Source organism: Furipterus horrens, unplaced genomic scaffold (assembly GCF_987537825.1).
Source record: "Furipterus horrens unplaced genomic scaffold, mFurHor1.1.pri manual_scaffold_5, whole genome shotgun sequence".
Taxonomy (NCBI): domain Eukaryota; kingdom Metazoa; phylum Chordata; class Mammalia; order Chiroptera; family Furipteridae; genus Furipterus; species Furipterus horrens.
In genome coordinates this window covers 483,489-498,228 of record NW_028327175.1, presented here as the reverse complement: position 1 = coordinate 498,228, position 14,740 = coordinate 483,489, and the positions used below count along the sequence as shown (strand labels likewise).

Here is a 14,740-nt window from a genome sequence, read left to right as displayed (position 1 = left end):
TCTCAAGCACACGGCGCTGCCCGGGGCCCCCGCACCTGGTGCTCGGACAGGTGAGGCTGTGCTGATCCGTCCCTTCTCCGCAGCTGTGGCCCGAGCCACACAGGGACCCCCGTCAGTGCCGCGTCCTCGCACCTCCTCCATCGCCCCGAGGGGCCCGGGTCTGTCTGAGACACGCACGAACGATACCGGTGGGGACACGTATGTAGCATCCCTCCCTGGCCTCTGCTCACTCCGGGCACGTTCACGACCACCACTGATGAAGAGATTTATTCCGCACGACTGTGTGCCTCGCGTTTAGAGACACGTAACTTTACGACTCTGCCCTATAAACCCGAGACAGGCGCTGGTAGTAGATGCAGCTGATGGAGGGGGACCCTGCGTTCTGCGAGGTTTGTCACATGCCGTCACCTGTGAGCAGGCGGTCTGACCACGGAGTGCACGCTGAGGGTGGGCCGGGGGTCCCGTCCTTCAGGCCTGGGCTTCTGCGGCACGCGGTTCCCAGCGTCTGGGTCGTATCAGCCAGATTCCACGTGGGACAAACAGCGCCCTGTGGGTGGCTGAATGACCAAAGCACCCCGCTCCCCAAGACATGCAATTACGTTTCCTCAGGTGCGAAGGGATTTTTCGCACGTGACTGTCGAGGGCGTTCAGGTGGGGCTTCTCCCGGGCTGTTCACGGGGCCCAGAGCGGGAACGTCAAGGCTTTGGTAAGTGGGTGCAGGTGGGTCAGAGGCCCTGTGAGGACAGAGCGAAGGTCGGGGGACGCCTCTGTGGGCTCTTCGGGCAGAGGGGGCCCAAGCGAGGAGCCCAGAGCCGGGGAGGCCGGGAGCGGACGCCCCCTGGGCCGGCGCGGGAGCAGCGCAGCCAGGGCTTCGGGTCCGAGAGCGCACGTTTGTGCGGGTAAGTCACAGGGCTGTGGTGACCGGTTAGAACGGCCGCAACAGGAAACTAGTGCCGCCCCGCCCCCACCCCACCATCCTGATCCGCTCTTGCCCCCCGCAGGTCCCAGCCCCGTCCCACTGCCTCCAGGACGCGTATAAAACACTCCTGACCGTTTAGACCGTTTCCCAGTTAGTTCCCAGCCATACACCCCATGGCCTCATTTTCGGGACTTGGGTTTTGAGGCGTCCCCGGGCGCTCTGGGGTATTTTAGGGAAGAGAACCCATGTCCCCTGCGGGTTGCTGAGCCGGGCAGCCAGCCTCAGTCAGGGTCCAGGGCGACAGGCCAGGCTGGGGCTTCTGAGGACCTGAGCTGGGAGCCCCGAGGCGTTGGCCGCATGCAGCTCTCCGTGGGGTCCCCCCGGCGGCCCTGAGACTGGAGGTCTCTGGGAGGCATTTCGGGGGCACAGCGTCCGGCAGCAGGCCCTGGAGGGCGGCTCCGTGGCAGCCAGGTGGGCAGGCACCAGCACCTGGGTAGGGGGATGTTCGCCTGCGGCGGGGGGGCAGGGGGGCAGGGGGGCCGTGCTACTCCTCCCCTGAGAAGCGCATCTTGGCCATAAGGAACCCTTCTACGGCGTGAACACGCCGCAGTGACGCCATTGCTGCTTTTCCACCAGGGGTGGGAGCTGGGGCGCGTGGAGGGTCCACGGACGGGCGGCCCCAGGAGCGGGCAGGGCTGGCGAGGAGGTCTCAGGTCACCCCCAGCCGGGGTCCCCCGACTTCAGCACACGGTGCCGGGCGGGTTCCGTAGCACGTGTGTGCCTGCTGGGCGCCACCGTGATCCCCCGGCGCCTGTAACTAAGTGCACAACAGCAGCGGGAAGGGGACACGCACGGCCCTCTTGTTCACAAGCTGGGAAGCAGGGCCGCCTCGCAAGTGGTGTTTCTTACCGTGAGCTGCGAGTTCTTCCATGCCGCGATCACCCTGTCACGTGACAGCTGCCCTCCTTGAAGATAAGCGGGGTGGCGATGACCGGGCGAGGGGCCGGGTCCCGCCATGACACGCGTGTACCCGCGTCTCGGCAGGACCAGGTTTGGACACGATGACACCGCGAGCTCCAGCCCAGGAAATAGTTCGTTACTTCAGCAGCAGTTTGGAGCTCAGGCGTCCATCTGCGCGGGCGGTCCCGTCGGCAGGACTTTGTCACTCAGGGGGTGCTCGGGCTTAAAGGGCCGGACGGGAGGGGGCAGTGGGAGGGAGGCTGAGCACCTGTGCGTGCTGTGGGGTTGGTGGCAGCGATGCAGATGCGATGCTGGGCTGGAGGCAGCACTGGGGGGGTGTCTGATGAAGGGACAGAGGAGGACAGTCCACCGCGTGGGGTTTTGGGAGTGCGGGTCCCCGGGGCACACATAGCAAGGAAAATCAGGCCACAGCCAGCGTGTTGGAAGATACAATGTGGTTCAGAAGAACTGATGAACTTAAAAACATGTACATTCAGGAAGCAGGTGTCAGGTGCTCCGTGTGGGCAGGCCACGTGCGCCTGTCCTGTGTGGGACTGACCTGGGTCCTCGGGCGGCTGGACACCATGGGCACGTTCCTTCCTCCGCCCCTGCAGCGCGTGAGGGGGAGTTGGTTCCCTCGGGGTTTCGAGCCCCAAGCTCTTCTGTAACCTCGTTCCTGACTAACTCCGTTTGGAGAGTGTCGTTTTTAATAACCGTTACGTCTTCGGGTTTGTACCTGTTTGCAGGTGCTCCTGAGTTCACCTTGTCTCTCCAGGATGCGTTCTGGTTTTGAAACCAAACACGAAGAACTAACCTTTGATGGTTTAGCATGAGCCTGTGAAAAAGGAGTCACTCAGCCTGGCCAGAGGGCTTGGTTGGTTGGAGCCACGTCCCGCAGACCAAAAGGTCCCAGGTTCGATTCCCAGGCAGGGCACAGATGCAGGTTGTGTGTTCGGTTCCTGGTTGGGGCGTGTGTGGGAGTCAACCAATCTGTGTTTCTCTCTGTCTTCCTCTCTCTAAAAGGAATGAAGAATGTCCTCAGGTGGGGGTAAAAAAGCAAAGTCACTCAGTGCTAGACACACACACATGTAACGCGGGAGCTGGAAGCCGGGCAGGTGCACGCGTGTTTGCGATATTCCGCAAAGACCTCTCATGGGACCAGCAGGTGTGGACGTGTGGCGCACATGCTGCTAGTCACCCACGTAGTGGGGGTGCCCCAGTGCCGGCGGGTCGGTGTGGGAGAGCCTGCCCCTCCTCCAGCCCGGTGCTCCTTGTAGGGTCAGGGAGGCAGCCCTGGGTGAAAAGGCTGCATTTTTGGGATAAACTCGGGGGCCTTGAGACACGGGGGCCTGGAAAGGGCTGGGACGTCCAGACACAGACTGTTTTCCTCGCTCCTTAGGGCCGCTGGCCAGGCAGCCACCTGCTCTCGGAGGCCATGCAGGGGCCGTGCCCTCAGCTACCCCACAGCACGGCACCCCGACTTACAGGGGGCTGCCCAGTGGGCTACAGCTGGCCCCGTGATGTGGAGGCGTCACAGCAGGTCTCCCTGCTTCTCTGAAACGTGTGTGCGTGTTACTGTGGGTTTTCCGGGTTTCTGAGATGCCCTCAGGAGCCCCAGGCTGGCTGGGTGAGGGACCAGAGCGCCTCTGTCCGCACCCGTCTGGGGGTGGAGGAGCCGGCGGGAGTCAGCCGCATCGTGACCTTTCCTCTGCCCCGTTTGTTCCTGCAGCCACGGACGCGGGGGGTCTCGGGAGTGTGAGCAGATGCATATACTGACTCGGAGCCGGGGGACATGACATGTTCCTGTCTGGGGTTTCTAACAGAGTCTGTGACGGGATGATTCGGGTCACTCAGCAAAGAGAAGAAGAGGGAAGTGCCGCCGCAGACCCAGGAACAAAGACCAAATCATCTTTGGAATTGTCTGCCCTCAAACAACTGAGATGATAATGCTGAGCTGGTCGAAGTGGGTTTATTGAAAACTCAGGAGTGTTACACCATGTCCCCTATTTTGTATAATTTCCTTGGAATTACTTTTTCCTTTCAATCCGAAGTGCTCAGTCTGCTTCGTCACTTAAATTCAAGCCTAAGGCCAAGTTGGATTCTTTCCCAGTTTTACGAGACTTGGGCTTTTAAACATGGGTAACCCTCTTAGGCCTTGTAGAAAGGTTCTTCCTAAGAATGCTTCTTGATATTATTTTTCTTAATTTCTGAAATACAGCCAACTGTTGTATTTCATTATATTAGTTTTGACAATGTATAATGGGTCAATATTAAAACAATTAAACAACTTATTGGAAAGGCTGAGGGTTCTCCCTTGGAAGAGACTGCGCCGTGGGGTTGTCTATACCCCTGCGTCCTGTGGGGTCACCGTGAGCTCGCTGGACATGTCCCTGCACCGACCTGCTGCGTCACCATGTTGGAGAGCACACGCTTCCTTTCTACAGCGGTGAGCCTGCATACTGCCGGGGCCAGAAACGAAAACTCCATATGTCAGAAATTCCTCACTCTTATTTTCAGAGAGAGCAGACTTCACCCATGTGAGCAGTTGCTGCCTTAAAAGTTCCGAGCAAGTGCTCACTTTCAGCCAAACTTCGTCTCTTCTGCCCAGGGAGCCCACGCGAAGCCCGTTGTCCCGCCGCCTTCGCCGCCACCCCTGGGTGCAGGCCCTTCTCCAAAGGCCCAGGGGAGCCCCCGTTGAGTAACTCCCCCAAGGGGGGCTGTTCGGTGATGCCAGTGTGTTTATTTCTCGAGACCGAGGCCGCGCGCAGGCTCTGGGTTTCCTGAGGAACAGAATTGTGTGGGGAAGGGCACCTGTGAGCAATCCAATCTGTCACTCCGTTCTTGCAAAATCTTTTGGTTCCTCCTCTGTGTGAGGGTGCGGAATTTCTAGACCCTCAGCTTCATCGAACGGGCCTGCCCCTCGGTCCAGGTGCCCCGCCACGGTCCCAGCGTCCAGCCTAGGGCTCACGAAGGACGCCCACGAGGACGCGTCAACCCAGTGGGAGGTGACGCCCTTCCCTTTGCTCCAGCGCCCTCCTTCCCGGGGGACCGTGCTGTGGGCGCGAGGAGAACGGGGTGCGGGTCACGGTGTCGGCTCTGTCGTGCTCGCGCCGTCGCAGGCCGACCTACAAGGACCGCGTGGCCTGGCCTCCTGGGACCCCTGGCTTCCTCCTGGCTGAGGCAGGGTTTTGGGGCGGGGCGGGGGGGGAGAGCTCTAGGCTTTTATTTTCCCTGTTCTTCCAGGGTCCTGGCAGGGGCGCTGGCCACCTCTCTGCACTGGTCCCCGACAGCTCGCACTGCCTTTTGGACTTCAAGGCTGACAATGGCTTCCTGCTGGTGGCAGTGGGTCCCTCGCTGCTGCTGGAACTCTGTAGACACTTTCGATTTAAATTCTCGTCGGCGAGAGCCCTTCAGGTGTCCCATATGCTCCCCGCAGGGCCCGAGGCTGGTGATCAGCTTTCCCTGTCCAGGCGCCTCCCGTCCGGTGAGGCCGCTGCACTCGTGTTGGTGTGGCGAAGGACACAGGCCTCCCCCGACGCGGGGGGACGCTGCTGCTGCGGCCGCAGGGGCGAGGCTGGAGGTCTGGGGTCTCCCAGTTCCCAAGTCCCGCTAAATGCCTCCCCTCCAGTTCTTGGGGTTTCACTCTTGCCCCTCGTCGCTTTAAGTTTCACATGATCGTCCTGGTGGGTTTCTGAGTCCGGTCCAGGGAGTCTGTTTCCAGGTACTTCTGCCTTACAGCCCTGAAAGACGACCGATTATTTTTGCTCCGTCTGTGCTTTGAGATCTGTCTGGGGATCTGAGTTTGTTATTCGCTCTTTTAAATCAGCCGGAGCCGATGGAAGACGCCATCCTGCTTGTGAGTCCAGGACGAGGGACGCTGGGCCCCACGGCCTTGCCCCCCAAAAGCCCTCCCTTGTGAGTGGTCCCTGGGGGTGTTCAATGAGCTGTTCCTTCGCTGTCCCCATGAAGCATTTACCGAGTATTTGCGGGATTTTTCCTGCCTCCAGCCTGCGCTGGCCAGATGACCATTCCAAGGCTTGCCCGTTCCCTTAAGGGGCTCTTCCTGGCCGCCCCACTCCCAGGCATCAGACCGCTTCGCCCAGCAACCTTGACTCCAAGCAGCGGGAACGGCCTGTGGGGGCCTGGGCCCGGAAGGGAGTCTCGGGAAGGGTGCGCAGTAGCGCACAGAGCTCATTCTTGGAAAGTGGACGGAACCTAAGTGAAGCATCTAACACACTTAGCTAATGCCACGCCCAAGCGGCCGTCCGGTTAGGGTCCTGCCATGTATCAGGCCCGGGGGTCAGCGGCTTCCCGGGTCCCCGAGGCTCCGAATGCTCTCTCAGTAGTTTTTGCCAATTTGGGTCACCTTCCTGGGTCCCCAGGGGCAAGTCCCAGAATGGCGTGGCCGCCGGCTGAGCCGGAGCTCCGGCTGCTGAATGGTGTGAGCCGGGGTCTGGCTCCGACCACGTTCACGCAGAAGGGACTCTTGTGACACCGAGGGAGTGCTCGGTGGCTGGGGGCTGAAAACAGGACAGGACAGATGAAGCAGCCAGCATCTGCTGTCCTCACCTGGGGATCGGCCTCCAGGCGGTGACGGCCCCTCTGCGGGGCCCGGGAGTCCCGGGCAGGTTGGATGCGACCACGGCCCTTGGATCCGGTGACTCAGGACAGAAGTCACGGACCCTTGAAGGGCTGAGCGTGGCAACGGCGTCCTGGCCCCATCGGTCAGAGCCGGCTCCTATTTCATACGGCCACGGACGCTGGATGGCTTTGTTCTTCGTTACCGGTCATTGGGGCTGATCAGTGCAGTCACGAAGGGGCCCAGTCGGAGCCCAGCAGTAACAAAGTGCGACCAGACGACGGGGAAGGGTGTTCTTAGTTGCCATCCTACCAGCTCTCTCTTTGTCTTTGATACCATCTGTTCCAACTTTTGTTTCCCCGAGCCCATCAAAATTTAAAAATTATGCATTTTGTATTATTTATTGTGCTGCAGATAAATTCCTCCATTTTGGTAAAATGGGCTCTTCAGCCACAGATGTCATGTTTTGGTTCTCATCATTGAATGAATGCATTTTTATATGAAATAGGGGCACGTTCTTTGCTTCTTCTGGCATTTCACCCACTCAGCATCCAGAAATTGTGGATTTTACATACCATACGCTCTGGAATTGCTGTGGTAATTGGAGATTCATACAGGGCTTCCGTTTCTATGGAAACCTCCCACAAAATAGCCACCCACGCCCCTGAGGATCTCAGCGCTCCCACCGAGGAGCAGGACCTCGTCCTCCCAGCTGAGACCAGCTTCTCCTTCGTCATCCAACACGAGGAAACAGTTTCATTTCTCAATGAAAAGAAGATGAACGGACGCTGGGGACGTTCCGAGCAGCCCACTGGAATACGCAGGAGCCGCGCAGTTAAACTGCCGCGTGGGTGCCTGGCTTGCTCTGCCCGCCCCGCCCTGGGAGCAGCCAGGAACGACTCCTCTCGCCGCAGCACCCGCGCGGGGGCTGAGCGGGCCGCCCCTCCCACGGGCCCGCGCGTCTGCGCCTCCCGCCCGCGAGGCCCCGCTGGTCCACGGATGGTGGCAGAGGCCGCACTTCCACGTCCAGAGGAGCCGCTTGGTGTTTGACTTGACCTGCACGTTGGGTGTGGTCTGGATAAAATATTGTCACTGCGTCACACGGGTCCGTCTCTTGACTGGATTTAACGGAGCCTGAAATAAGAAGGTGGTCAGGACCGCAGATCTGGAAGGAGATAGGAAGCAAGGCAGGCTGCTCAGGAGGCTCCCGGCCTCTGCTACTTATGGTGTTCACTTAAAAACGACATTCATAGTCCAGACAGTTCCTTTCATATTTAAATAGGAAGTCTTAAAGTATCAATTAATGTTAACGAGCAGTCTCTCCTCTGATACGTACGTACATATCCCTAAAGATGGTCCAACTGCATTTATCGACATCTGGAAGCAGTACTGGGCAAACCACACGCTTAGATCCTAACTTCAAACACTTTTTGAAAGGAACCTTGTGTAAATTCTGGAGACAGCTATGAATAGTTACCAGAAAAATGTACTTTTCAATATATTATTATGTCTGAGTTATTAGGGAGTCAGATGCCCGAAATTCCACTCTAGAGCAGTTCAGAGCTTAGAAAAAAGTATCAGTGAGCGTGTGAATGGATGAGAAGTGTGGAATGCCCTCTTGTCCTCACTGGTTCCTATTCCCGCTCCACCCTCCCTTCCTCCCTTCCCTGCTCCCCTCCCCCGCCTCCTTTGTCTCCTCCTGCTCCCCTCCATCCCCCTGTCTCACACACACACACACACACACACACACACACACACACATGTACCTTGTGGCCACAGAGCTGGCACACACTCCAGAGATGAAGCTGATTGGCCCTTGGACCAGTCACAAGAATAGGAACCTTTTATTGAGAAGCAAAACATTTCGAAACCCAGCTCTGCGTGTTGAGAAGGAAGAGAGAAGTAGCTGGGAAAGCAGAGAAGAAGAAAGGGAGCGGTGACGCCTGCCCCCGAGGGGAGGCGGTACAACATGTGTGCCTTTTAGACGGGACCAGACACCCGCGGACGAGGCGCAGGGAACAGCGTAGGGAGTGGCTGAAGCAGAACCGAGACGGCCGCGATGTGCACCAGAAAACACGGATTCACGAGTCAGCTGCTCAGACCAGGCGGGCTGAGCTGAGCCCGTGTGTCCAGCACCAGGACGACCTCAGAAGGTTGGGAGGTGAGGACTCACTGTCCCTGCCTCTGTCCGCGAGGTGCTGGTTGACGGGCGAGCGTGGGCACCTGGTCCAGGTGCGACTCTGTGCACACAGACATGTTCCCATCGGAGCACAAAGGAAGAGCTCATGACTGTCCCTGGGAAGGGGGCAGACAGCTGGAAAAGGCTCCGTAGAGACAGTGGCACTTGAACTGAGCCTGAGAGGTTACGCGCTGTGTGGTTTCTGGCCAGCACAGGGCAAGCATCCGAAATAAGAACTAAACAGCCTCCCAACCCCCACAAATAGTGGCCCTAACAGGGCCTGAGTCATCTGTGACATGCATGCTCAGCACAACACGTGCGCCCTTTAGACTGAACCCAGTGACTCCATCCACTCTGGGGACCGACCTTCGACCTTCCTGGCTCTGCCTGTCCCGGCGGAGCCATCATGGTGCCCGGGGCTGTGTCCAGTCCGACAACCGCCCTCAGCTCCTGCCTCTCCGCTGCGCACGGTTCACCACAGCTGCCTGGTCTGCTCCCCAAGGTCCTGCAGCTCTTCTCTAGGAGGCTCAGGGCATGGAGCTCATAGCTGCCACGTGAGGAATTAGGGGGGTAAGGCCCTGCCGCCTCAGAGGGTTATCCTCTGACCATCTGGGAAATGTTATGCTCCTTTGTAGGCCCTTCTGCAGTTCAGAATGGTGCCTGTGAGGCTCCAGCACAAGCAGACCTCATTACTGAACCGTAACCACGCTCCGGGCAGAGGCGCGGCGGCGCTGGGTTTGGACCGTGTTACCCAGGACCGGGAAGAAATGGCAGGGGCCCTGAGGCGCAGCCCTGGCCCCCGATCTCTGTGCAGGGGGGTCACGGAGGGGGAGGGGAATCAGGTACAGTAGCGTCACTGTGACCTGGGACAGCTACGTTCTGCCGTCCCGTCGTCCAAGGAGGAAGGACCAGGCCAGTGGCTCTAGTCCTGTCCTTCCTGCCTTGGAGTCTGTCACGCGTTCTAGGCTCTGGCTGTTTAGAGCCTTGAGTTGGTCGCACATGTGGATACTTGGTCCCCAGCCTAGACTTACTGACCAGGATTTCTGCGCCCAGGGCCAGAGCAGCTCCGTTTCTGCAACGTTCTCTGAGTAACCTGGCTGGTGAGCCAGGCCGGTGTAGCGTCGGTGAGTGACAAGCCGACCGTGTCCCCTAAATAGACAGCTTTGCTTCCACACAAGTCCTCCCATCAGTCCACGCGGACGGACAGGACAACATCCGAAGACCCTAGGTTTAAACTTCTTCCATTTTTATTTGAAAAGCAGGTAGCCTTTTGTTTATTTTTTAATTATATTTTATTGGTTATGCTATTACAGTTGTCCTACTTTCCCCCTTTGCCCCCTCCACCCGGCACCCCCACTCCCTCAGGCAATCCCCCCACCTTGTTCACGTCCGTGGGCCATGCATATGTGTTCTTCGGCTGCTCCATTTCTTGTCCCGTATGTTACATCCCCGTGGCTGTTCTGTAACCACCTATTTTACTTCTTAATCCCCTCTGCATTATGGATGCGTATTTTCTTCCTAGGAGCCAGGACTCAATAGTTGGGTCCTGGAAGCTCACCTTTCCTGTCCTGTAAGTTTCCTGAGGGCGGACAGAGATGTGTTTCCTGGTACTTGAGAATGTAGGTCAGAGTGTTTGCTAATAGGAAGTGTTGCACCACATAAATCCAGGATATTATTATTAGTATTGCTATTATCTCTGCCTCTTAATTACCTGAAGGCCAGTTCACCCACTAAAGCCCAACTTTTAAATTGAGACTAGAAGGAATTTATAACCTTATTGACTAGTGAACTTCATTTTCTAAAAAATTTGCCTGTTAATATTTACATGATCAAATGTAGCAGGTGCAAAGTGGTAACATGAACATATAAAAAGCGGCCCTCTCTGGATCATTTTACATTTCTTTGGGAAGAATTCAGGGGAAATAGCAAGAAACACAAGTACAAAGCAATTTCAGTTACTTAAATTTAATTAAAGAAGAAAGGAAACTCTGTCTTATAAAATAGAGTGCTTTGGAGATTAATTTTGCTTTAATGCATCTTTTAAAATTGTGTTGTCAGGTAAAGAAAATAAAGAACAATCAAGTTCTTTGAAAGATTTATCTTGAGCAAAACATGCTTGAAAACGAATTTAAAGCTTTAAAATACAAGCAAAAGTTTCCCAACTAAAAGGAAAAAAAGAAAGTCCTTCTTAAGAATCTGATAAAGCCTTAATAAGCAGCCCCTCCCCGCGACATGTTTCAAATTTTTAGGGAAAAACCCTCCCTGAAAAATACAAATAACTTTGATATACAGATAATCAGAAATCACAGCATATATTAAAATAAATGCACTAGTATTTAAAATTGGTCAAAAGTGATCATCGGATCAGAAAGCTTTAGGCACAGAGAAAAGCACACCGGTGTTTCCTAAGAGGTACCTTAGATTCTGCACAAAGAGGTTAGCCGGCGGCTGCACAAAGAGGCACAGTCATGCCGTAACATTTCGGAGAATAAAGCTGAAAGCATCACCCTGGAACTAGAGTTTATAATTTACAGAGATGCTGCACTACATTTTCCCCTCAGGGGAATTCTCGATGAGAGAAATATCCAAATTCACGGCTCACAGACATCACTGTCATGTGCTGTCATGCCGAGACATTGGGACAAAATTATTCTCGTCCAACTGTAGCATAATGACATTGATTCAATATTACAATATCTGTTTTAAGAGTCAGGCACGATCTCTAGTTTTACCAACAGAATGAAGTTCAATAAGTAAGACATTTAAATTGTGTTTGACCAGAGCAACTCCACTCTGATCTGAAAGTTTAGGCAACTTAGAAACGACATTAATGGTACGCTGCGGTTGGGAAGAATTAAATTACGAAGCCACATCAGCAGTGACGGCTGGGAAGCTGACACTCGCACGAACGGGCCAGAGCGCCAGGTTTCCCAGTGCATTTTAAGGTGTTTTGTTTTCCTGGTGCTCACGTGCATACAGCGATCACTGACCCTCATCCACCAGCTCTTTACAAAGGAGTAAAATGACAACACTAAGGACCAAGACTTCCTTACTGAACAGATGCACGCTTTGTACAGGCTGCGCAGCCTGCAACACATCCCGCAAGAACGAGTTTTTAAAGCTTGGAATTTCAGTTCCCCATCCTGGGAGGACCTTCCTCATGGCTTTGCTCCTTGTCACTTACTGTCATTTAATTCTCCTGAGGGCGAGAGCGGCTGCGATGTGGTGGCTGGTCAGGAGCCACAGGCTGGGGTGCAGCTGAGCGGGAGGGTTACCCAGGAGCCCGTCACCCCGACTCAGCTGGAAGTGGGCAAGGACCCGGGATGGGACGGGGAAGACGGACCCCCGCGAGGGAGCCGTTCAGAAGCACTTCCTGTGCACAATGGGGGGGCCGGCCTCCTCGTACTCCTGATGGCTGATCCACATCTGCTGGAAGGTGGACAGCGAGGCCAGGATGGAGCCCCCGATCCACACGGAGTACTTCCGCTCCGGGGGGGCGATGATCTTGATCTTCATGGTGCTGGGGGCCAGGGCTGCGACCTCCTTCTGCATGCGGTCGGCGATGCCGGGGTACATGGTGCTGCCCCCGGACAGCACAGTGTTGGCGTAGAGGTCCTTGCGAATGTCCACGTCGCACTTCATGATGGAGCTGAAGGCTGTCTCGTGGATGCCCCTGGACTCCATGCCCAGGAAGCACGGCTGGAAGATGGCCTCGGGGCAGCGGAACCGCTCGTTCCCGATGGTGATGACCTGCCCGTCGGGCAGCTCGTAGCTCCTCTCCAGGGAGGAGGACGCGGCCGCGGTGACCATCTCCTGCTCAAAGTCCAGGGCCACGTAGCACAGCTTCTCCTTGATGTCGCGCACGATCTCCCGCTCGGCCGTGGTGGTGAAGCTGTGGCCGCGCTCCGTGAGGATCTTCACGAGGTAGTCGGTCAGGTCCCGGCCGGCCAGGTCCAGGCGCAGGATGGCGTGGGGCAGGGCGTACCCCTCGTAGATGGGCACCGTGTGGGTGACCCCGTCCCCAGAGTCCATGACGATGCCCGTGGTGCGGCCAGAGGCGTACAGGGCCAGCACTGCCTGGATGGCCACGTACATGGCGGGCGTGTTGAAGGCCTCGAACATGATCTGGGTCATCTTCTCCCGGTTGATCTTGGGGTTCAGGGGGGCCTCGGTGAGCAGGACGGGGTGCTCGTCGGGCGCCACGCGGAGCTCGTTGTAGAAGGTGTGGTGCCAGATCTTCTCCATGTCGTCCCAGTTGGTGACCACCCCATGCTCGATGGGGTACCGCAGCGTCAGGATGCCGCGCTTGCTCTGGGCCTCGTCCCCCACGTAGCAGTCCTTCTGGCCCATGCCCACCATGACGCCCTGGTGCCGGGGGCGCCCCACCATGGAGGGGAACACAGCCCGGGGGGCATCGTCACCCCCGAAGCCTGCCTTGCACACCCCTGACCCGTTATCCACCACCAGGGCAGACAGCTCCTCCTCGGTCATGACGCTGCCCGGAATCTTCCAGACGGGCGCACAGACGTTAAGTGTTGAACACCCTGGACGCGGGTGCGCGTGCGCGACAGAGCAGGCTGGGAACGCTCTGGGGCTGCCTGCCTCCAGCCAGGGGGCCTGGGCTGCAGTGACAGGGATTTAAAGGTTAGGGTGGCCCCACCCGGGCCCCACCCTTGTCCCCTCCCAGCCCTGCTCAGCATTGCTGGTGGCGTCGCCTTTGACGTGTTGATGATGATGATGATGGCGATGATGATTATATAAATCATTAGTAGACCTTCCTCATAAAGAGAAAATTGGCTACCAACGGCCACATTTCAGGTCACTGTAATTAGGCAACCCACACACAGCTCCAGCCAGGTCTCTGGGTCACTGTGGGGGTGCGGGGTGGGGGGTGATGGTATGAGGGGGGCGGGGAGGCCTAAAGCAAGAGAAAGGAAGTGGCAGGTGGCAGGTGTGAGTCACCCGGCCAGGGAGCCACTCGCCTCAGTCTACCCTCTGGGTCCGTTTTCTCCACGGAGCTTCAACTTCTCATTCTCGAGCTATTGTTCTTCCTCCACAAAGGCCTCTCTTTAGATCGCCTTTCCCATTCCGTCCTAACCCCTGATATCATTGCAATGGACCTGGTTTAATGAATGAAAATCGTGAGCGAGCCAGGGCGGTCTCGCTGCTGTCGTCGAGAAGGGTCTGTGTTGTGCATGATTCAAGGCCATTTCATCGACTCTTCATCCATCAAAGATCAAGTGAAAGCAATAAAGGGACCCGTGTCGTGAGCCACCGCAGGGCCTCCGTCCCTGGGGGAAATGCGTGGTGACTCGGTGTCACTGAGCTACGTGGTGGCCCCAGCGCCAGGGTCACTGACGGGGGCCACCAAGACCTGCGGAGGCTGCGTGTCCGCTCTGGTGTGTGATTCTGACTCACTGGTTAAAATGCAGAGTAAAAATGTTATTGACTTGCAACGACTCCCGAGTCAGCTGACCACGAACAAGAGTAGTGATGAGACCGCTGTAAAGTAGCGCCTTTGACCTGATCTTTAAAACCCTTGGACGTTCCAGACTCACGTCCCGAATCGCGACGTCAAACCGCCCGCAAAAGAATTCAGAAATACTAACACCAGGGCAATATTCGACAAAGAAAGCACAGTTGGTTCTGAACAGGGGTGGGGCTGGGGGCTCCGACCCCCGTGCACAGCCAAGAGCAGAAGCCTCAGGGTAACACACAGTCAGTCACATGTTCTATATGTCATGTGTCATACACTGGGTTGCTATAGAGGAAGCTGGAGAAAAATGTAACGCTGTTAAGAAAATCACAGTGAAGAGAAAATGCATCTGTAGCATCGACCGAAGGGCACCTGTGTGTGAATGGGCCTGCGGGGTCAGCGCCCTGCTGTTCCGGGGTCAAGGGCAGAGACGCAGGGGAGGGAGACAGTGCAGAACCTCGCTGACCGGATGCAGATCAGACACTCGTTTGTGGAAATGAAGGAGAGCATGGGGCTCAGCTCTGCCCCTGAGCGTCCTCGCTGGAAGGCTCGGGAGACTCCCGCGCCCTAGGGAACAAGGTCCAAGCTGCCTGGCAGGGACCGGAAGGCCCCTATTACCTGGCTCCG

At 56.8% G+C, this 14,740-nt stretch overlaps 1 protein-coding gene and 1 long non-coding RNA gene across 3 annotated transcripts in view; one reads left to right on the top strand and one right to left on the bottom strand.

Moving 5' to 3' along the window:
• LOC150008081 (uncharacterized) overlaps nt 1-14,740 on the top strand; it is a 597,743-nt gene that overhangs the window by 141,732 nt on the left and 441,271 nt on the right. The gene's annotated exons all lie outside the window — the stretch shown is intronic.
• On the bottom strand, nt 11,689-13,144 carry ACTBL2 (actin beta like 2). The gene has a single exon (XM_090278849.1). The coding sequence runs from the start codon at nt 13,126-13,128 to the stop codon at nt 11,998-12,000; it is 1,131 nt and encodes a 376-aa protein (XP_090134975.1). The 5' UTR covers nt 13,129-13,144; the 3' UTR covers nt 11,689-11,997.

Excerpts from the sequence above, each read along its gene's own strand:
- ACTBL2 (XM_090278849.1), bottom strand. The coding sequence starts at position 13,128 with ATGACCGAGGAGGAGCTGTCTGCCCTGGTGGTGGATAACGGGTCAGGG.